Source organism: Chenopodium album, chromosome 7 (assembly GCF_948465745.1).
Source record: "Chenopodium album chromosome 7, dcCheAlbu1.1, whole genome shotgun sequence".
Taxonomy (NCBI): Eukaryota; Viridiplantae; Streptophyta; class Magnoliopsida; order Caryophyllales; family Amaranthaceae; genus Chenopodium; species Chenopodium album.
In genome coordinates, this window is record NC_137840.1 from 8,907,478 (window position 1) to 8,915,178 (window position 7,701).

The 7,701-nt window shown below is 30.9% G+C and overlaps 1 protein-coding gene and 1 long non-coding RNA gene across 2 annotated transcripts; both read left to right on the forward strand.

The window, feature by feature from the left end:
- On the forward strand, positions 1–3,764 carry LOC145640883 (uncharacterized). Its single transcript, XR_014114995.1, has 3 exons — positions 1–203; positions 407–489; positions 3,493–3,764. It is a non-coding gene; the product is annotated as an uncharacterized LOC145640883 (long non-coding RNA).
- Positions 3,765–6,322: 2,558 nt separating this feature from the next.
- LOC145640884 (gibberellin-regulated protein 1-like) lies at positions 6,323–7,701 on the forward strand. Its single transcript, XM_081692113.1, has 3 exons — positions 6,323–6,483; positions 7,062–7,101; positions 7,281–7,701. The coding sequence occupies exons 1-3, from the start codon at positions 6,406–6,408 to the stop codon at positions 7,460–7,462; spliced, it is 300 nt and encodes a 99-aa protein (XP_081548239.1). The 5' UTR covers positions 6,323–6,405; the 3' UTR covers positions 7,463–7,701.

A 7,701-nucleotide genomic window follows, 5' to 3' on the forward strand; every position in this document is an offset into this window, starting at 1 on the left:
ACGTGACTTCAATTAATAATTAATAAAAGCTATGTGGAAAAACTACCCACTTAATAGTACACCTCTCCATCAGCATAAGAACTTCCTCCATGAACCTAAACCTAATTACATAGCACTCGTCATTTTCGTTAGAATTTCTTCAATTTGATTGATTTTGCCTCCCAAAACCACATAAAAATTCAGCGAATCGGGCTACAAATGTGGTAATTTCCTTCCTCTACTCGTTGCTATTATCTTTTTGATCTTTATCATAATTTTGTTACTTTTTTTCCATTTTGCTAATATATCATTCGAATTTATCAACTATGTCTTAATCATCAGCTTTTTCTTTGATTTTTTTTTTTCTATAATTGTTCTTTGATTTTCGCTTCCATTCCCTCTTTATTTTTCATGTTTCTGCTTCCAGATCTACCACAAATTAGAAGGAAAAAATTTGATGATTTTTCCAGTTACCTATCTCAATTCGTTCGGCAATCTAAGCATTAAAAGGTATATTCTTTTATTTTAAGTTTCCATACTTGCAAGTTGCAATTACCAAATTTTACTTGTTTGAAAACCCTAGGTTATAGATCGATCTTGTTAAATTTCTATTCTTCAATTAAATCTCCTAGTTTCTACATATTTTTTTTATACATTAGTGGATTGCAAATTTCATTTGTTTAGATCTATTTCATTATGGTATGAAAAAACTTGACATTGAAATGTTTTGCTTATTAGAGTTAAAAAAAAACATTACACTTAGATGTTGAAGAATCAATTGTTAAGGTCTCACATAAAACAACTAATTTATTTTATATATAACAAGAATTTGATATGAATATTATCCATTTAATAAGCTACACTCTAGAGTATTTTCAACTAACTACTGGTGAATTTTAGTAGCAATAGTGACATAGAGGCGGATATGACTAACCTTTGTAGCCTTGGTTCTATTCATTCATGATTGTTGTACTTGGTATTTGTAATCAATTTATTGTCAATTATCATTTCTCACTATTTTTTAATTGGTGTTACTCATCTTTATTTTGTTTTTTTCGAAGCTCTAGCATTTTATTGTTGTTAATTATTGTTAGAAAAATATATTAATCTTTTTGTCAAAAGAGCAAATGCCTATTAATTCAATACAACTTTACTTTAAGTAAACAAGCTCTTGATGACTTTTTATGCTTCAAGCCGAGAAAAAACTTTCTCTAATTTATTGGGTTTAAGGTTGATTTTATCCTACTCCTATCACTCTATTAGCTATACCTTTGTACGTAGTTAGTTCCATTTTTCAATATTAATATAAACAAGAGAGAAAACGTTTGTTTGATGTTGAGTTATACTCTGAAGTTGCAACGTGTTAGCTTAAATTAAACTTTGTAACACACTATTATAATTTGTACTCTTCAACTGAATTTTGAGACTGTTTTGCTAGAGGTGTATGCTAAAACAATTTTGTGTCGGGCCTTATTTTTGAGTGTCTTTATAATTTTATATATTGAATATCATGAATGTCAGTCTATGTTGTGACTTTTAAAGTTCTGTTTTATAATAGAATGGATAATTTAGAAGGATGTCTATCTTGGCACATTTGTCAATTAGGTAATTTTAATTAATATTTTGTGTGAAAAGTTTGGTCTTTGCCAATTCTCTCTTGGGTAATAGAATGGATATGAAAAGTTGATTTCAGTTTTTTTTTTCCCGCTGTTGCCAGGCCTTTCTCTGCCAATTCTCTCTTGGGTAATTTTTCCCTCAAAAGTTGGTTTTTCATGCTACTATTAGACTGGTTGTTTCTTGGATGTTCAATTTTTCTTGAAAGTTAAAATTACCTGGATATTGGACTCTGTCCAGCTCCTCTCCTTAAATTGACATGTAATGTTAGTTATGTTTTGTGAGATATCTTAACTTAGAGTTTTGAATATAAAAGTTTGGTATTATATGCTTGAGCTTGCATGACAATTGTGCAGATAATGACTCCAGTCTATGTCATCTTGAGGTTATAGAGTCAGATCATCTTAGTGTAAAAGCGATCATATGTTGAATTATATTTTCTAGTATAAAGTCAAACTCATGAGATTTGTTGTTGGGTAGTTGTTAAAATTTTATGAAACCTTAATTAATTGTGTACAACATGTGAAATGCATATGCTATAGAAGTTGTAAAACATAACTATTGTTTTAAAACACTGATTTCTTGTTTACAATCTGGTTTAAGAGGGGCAGCAATTTGAAGGCAAATACATGCAATCATTTTTAGCCCCTAGTCCCTTCATGAAAATTATAGGTCTCAAAAAGTTATCCAATCTAGGCTCAAGAATTTCTCAATGTGGAACTTTTTGCTAGGAATTATGCCTTCTGGAAATTTGTGGTATGCTGGCTTAAATCTATCGGATCTGGGCTAATTTTTTTACTTGACGTTTGTTTGGGTTGTTGTGTTGAGTTGGGTAGGCTTGTTGTAATGAATACTCTAGTTGTTCGTATTTCTTTTAGTCTATTTTTCCTCCAATTAATTATATATTAGTTGAAAGAAGTATGGTTGTGTTGTTGCATTGTTAACAAATGCTTGATGATTTTTTGTGCTTTACTGTATATTAAGTGACTAGCAGTAGGGAAAGGATTCGTTTGTTCGATACGTGTTATACTAGGCAAGAGTTTTATTAGCAAGAGGTGCAAAGAGTATGATGAATTTTTTTCAGCAAGAGGTCAAAACAACAAGAGTTGGCTGCTTACTTGAGTTCTTCACAGGTTTTCAGTCCTAACCAGTAATAATTGTTTCATAAAAAATCATATTATTATAAAAAGTTGCAGATTGATACAGATTTTTATGTGCATTATAGTTTGTCAAAATCCCTAATTATCTGCTTGGTAGTTTTAGGAATTGAGGATTTAACGATTTGAAAATTATTGAATTATAGGGGATAATCCTGAAACAATGATCTATAATAGTTTATTCTTGGTTTATTAGTATGAGTTTGTCCTTTCCCTTGATCTTTTTGGTCCTTATGATCGTTCTGCCATGTTTGAGATTGATTATTAGGTGTTAATTGTGCTTAAAGTAGGTTCTTTTACATTTTATTTTACTTTTAGTACCCGGAAGCTTTTAGGCCATTGTTTATGAATGAAGTATCCTTAGATTGTCTATAAGGAATTTCTTATCGTCCATGTGCTGCTTTGTAAAATATACATACTAGATTTATTATTAAAGGTTGTTTATATCAATTTAAGTTCTTTTATTTCACTAATTTGTTTTATACTACTTCGTATATAGAATTAGAATCCCTCTAATCTACAATCTATTACTCGCGGTAAAGGTTTTTTTAGTGCTATTTCTGATTTTGCTTTTCTATTAATAATGTTACTTATTTTGATCATATTTGCTACTATAGAATAAACCAATGTTCCTATGTATACTGTCATATAACTCAAATTACTCTTTAAGACAATTTCTCTTTTTGGAAACATTCTATGTGTAATAATGTACTAATATATACTTTGTATTTTTTTTTTGAAGATTAGAAAAGGCAATGTAGGCGCAACAAGAGAATAGGCCGGGACATTTGAGCATCAAAACAAGCGACTATATCGGATCGTCTATAAGGCCATCATCTATCTATTTTGGTTTTTAGTTTTATATTAGTAATGTATTTATTTAGGGACAAGCTACTATAATATGCGACATTTTTTTTTTAATTTTTATTAATTAATTGTGTTGATGTTTTCTTTTATAAATTTGGTAATTAACTACGTACTCTTATTATTGTTGATTAATTATTGTTTTTTTTTATATTTAAATCTAGTTATATAGATTTATTTTAATTTTAATGTTATTAATTTAATTTATGATAAATTTAAATAACTATAATGTATGTATATGATGGTAATAATTTAATAAAAGAAAAAAAAAGCTTAAAAAAAATTCTAGACGCTTTTTAATGTTTACGTATTTTGCACATTTTCATATTTCAAGAGTTTCCCGCGATACCATAGGCTGACACGAATAAACGCAAGACAACAAAAAGCGTCACTAAATTTGAGTATGTAGACATGTAAAAGCGTCGCTAAAAAACTACACAAATTTGGGATAATGCGCGAAATAAGTATTTTCCGACACTTCGTATATTAGTTAGGACACATAAAAGCGTCGATATTCTCGATGCTTTTTTGTGTCCCTCAAAATTCTCGACTCATGTATTCTCGACGCTTTTTAGAAGCGTCGAGAAATATTTTTGCGACGCTTTTTAGAAGCGTCGAGAAATATTTTTGCGACGCTTTTTAGCGTCGAAAAAAGCCCTAAAAAGCGTCCAAAAAACACGCTTTTTGTAGTAGTGCAAGGTCACAAGTTGAAAATATATATATATGGTGGTTTGAACTTTACTCATTTCTTTTTCTCTTTTCCTCATCAATCCCCTAATCTGCAGCCACTTTGTTAGATGCAAGTCACGCAACTTCAACTCCTGTTGTTGCCTTGTCATCGTCATCACCGCCGCCACAACAACAATAATTAAAAATCATCATCGTTACAATCTTTTTGCAATTCTTCCATCTAACCAAAAAAATTAAGGAATTTTGGCTTAAATTCTATTTAATATTCTTGTGTTATTTGCTTGTTACTGCTTCGTTTAGGATTTGTAGTTTCTTGTTGAATATAATAAATAAGTGAATATATGTGATCAATTTGGGCGAACTCAGATCAATTGAGGTGTGTATATATTCTTCTCTAAATTGCTCTGATTTGCAGATGTTGTTGTAGGGGCAGAGGGGTGGTGTTTGTTGGCAAGAGCAGCAGGGCACGTAGAGTGTGAGTGAAATGCGGTGATGCGGAGTTACGGTCCCTCGCAGACTTGAGACGCGTATCGTATGGTCATTAGAATGGGGGTGCAGGCATTTTTGCCTACACTAGAATCTAGACAAAAATTTGTAATCAGGAACAAATCCCACCTTATTACTCTAGTTCATTTCTAGGTTTCCTGGGAACCTTCGACAGGGCCCAATTGACCTTACCTTTTCTAAAAAAATGTCAATGAACTTGGACTTTTTAGCCCAAATGGCTTCAACATCGTTTAGAGAAATTTTATTGATGCAACGTTTAGAACAAATTGTCAACTTAGAAACATACCAGATTACCATCTAAAGTAAAAACATAACAAGTGTACATTTTTTCTTCTTACAAAAATGATGACTAATTCTTGAAAAGCTCTTGAAACAAATTATTACTTTATTTTTTTTAATAATTTTATTACCTTTAATTTGAATCGCTTTAGATCACTTATATATATACCCCATCTGTGTTTTAATAAGTATTATACTGTATTTTATTTTACTACATAGTATTATTATTTTCTCTTCCCATGATCCCCACCCAACCCCACAACTATTTTTTTTTTAAATTATTGCTTTCCTCTCGGGCACAACCATTCATTTTTAATAAACTATTAACCCTATTATTTTATTTTTTTTAACAATTTTTTTAATACTCCAACTATCTCATTTACCTTTTTTTTAAAAAAAATTTAATTTTAATCAATTAAATTGCCTTAGGGCTTGTACTAATTGACTAAAGTGAGCTGAATTGAACTGAACTTATTAGAGATGAACTGAAATGAACTTATTGGAGCTGAACTAAATTGAACTGAATTGAATATTTTATAAGAGAAGGAAATTAAGATAAGAACTGAATTAAACTGAACTGAACTTATTGGAGATGAACTAAACTGAATTGAACTAAACTAAACTGAAAATAAACTGAAGAAAATAGGCCCTTAAAATATATGCCGGTCAAAGGGTAATACTTATTAAAACTTAAAGGAATATAAAGTCAGTCATTTGCCATTCTTCTAAGATTTTAAGTCACAAATTACAAAAATGCGATTATCCCCACAGCATTCTAACACACGGTATGGAAAGACAGAAAAACCAAGGGTTGTGGATTAGGTGGGATTTAGTGCCATGGTTTCTTTGTGCTTTAAGGAAACAAGAGCGTAACATCATTACGTTTACGTACCTACAATGGCATATGATATAATGGGGTGGCAATAGTGCATTTCCTACTTTGTACCCCACACGTATATAGGTTATATGTGTCAATTTTAAATAACTTTGTACAAGACTAGAAGTTGGTAGGAGACTTGGTTCTTCTCTCAATTAAGAAGCTCCTAGAACTTTTTACCCACTAAAACTCTTAAGCCCATTTTATATGCATGCGCCCACTTCCTTTATTTTCCACCAACAAATATTCACATTCTTTTGTTTTCTATATCAAATTATGGTGTGCTTTTATTTGATACCTATAGCTGGATCCTCTCTTGCATGAGAATAAAAGGACCTTTTTTTGCTCTATATATACATCCCTCCTTGCAATTCTTTTCTTCACTTCTAATTAATTAAACATTCCCTAGTTAATTATAATTAAATTAACAAACTTAATATGGCAATTTCCAAGCTTTTCATTGCTACTCTTGTCCTCTCTTTTCTTCTTCTTCACGTGGTTCAAGCTCAGGATGTGGTAAGCTTCTTATTCATAGTATTAGGTTTAAGTCATGTATGGTATCGTGGATTATGAAACTCTTTTCGTGATGAAAGTATTTATAGTCATCGTAATTATACCATTAGTCTTAGCCAATTCTTTAATGTTAGTTACACTTTTTGTTTTCGTCCGTTTCTATATAAGTTTATTTCATGAAGATTATAACATACATGTGTCTCCTTATCTCAGTAGATCAAATATGTCCAACTCTTACATATGTCAATAGTTTCTAGGATTGTTCAATTTGTTTTGATGTATGTCTTATTTTTAGTACTTACCCCCCCCCCCCCCCCCCCCCCTTTTATGAAAAAGATTTTTAATACCTACCTTGTCCACACTAAATAGATGACCTTGATATTGAACACATTTAATTTCTTACCTTAATAATTTCCTTTCAAAATTGGTTAACCATATTTTGTGCTCCTTCCATGCATTTTTTTATTGCAACAGAAAAAAATGTAATACTAGTATATAAGCTGCTACTCTCTATTTCTTTCAAAATTTTCTTATCATATTTGAAACTAAATATATATTGTATTACTATTTTTGTCCCACAGATTGAGAGTAACGGTCCAAAGAGGTCTCTCCTTGGTATAAGTAAGTCTACATTTCAATTATGATGATAATATATATATATATATATATATATATATATATATATATATATATATATATTTTTAAAATTCTAACAATTAGAATAACTTGAGCAATTATAAAACAATATAGTTAATTATAATACGTACTATGTAAAATTAATTCATGTATGGACGATGCAGATTGTGGAGCAGCATGTGTAGCTAGGTGCCGGTTAAGCAGCAGACCAAACCTATGTCACAGGGCATGTGGAACCTGCTGTGCTCGTTGCGGGTGCGTGCCACCGGGTACTTCCGGTAACCAAGAAATGTGCCCTTGCTACTACAACCAGACTACCCACGGTGGCAAACGCAAGTGTCCTTAAATTTTCTACAGCTAAATGTATACCTTTGTAATTTATTACTAATAATATGTTAGTTACACCCTCTATGGCTCTATCTCTAAAAGTTCTTCGTCTTTGGATGGTGAATTTTCTCTATTTCTAAAAGTTTTTTTGTGTTTGGATGGTGAATTTCTTGTGTATGTAATTCAAACCGATTGTACGTTCACTTTGTGAATAATGATGAGCATAATAAAAGATTCATGTCTAATGTTTTGATATTA

Bases quoted from the DNA above. Each gene is read 5' to 3' on its own strand.
- LOC145640884 (XM_081692113.1), top strand. From the start codon at position 6,406: ATGGCAATTTCCAAGCTTTTCATTGCTACTCTTGTCCTCTCTTTTCTT. The intron at 6,484-7,061 runs GTAAGCTTCTTA...TTTGTCCCACAG, and splicing joins TGGTTCAAGCTCAGGATGTG to ATTGAGAGTAACGGTCCAAA. The intron at 7,102-7,280 runs GTAAGTCTACAT...TGGACGATGCAG, and splicing joins GAGGTCTCTCCTTGGTATAA to ATTGTGGAGCAGCATGTGTA.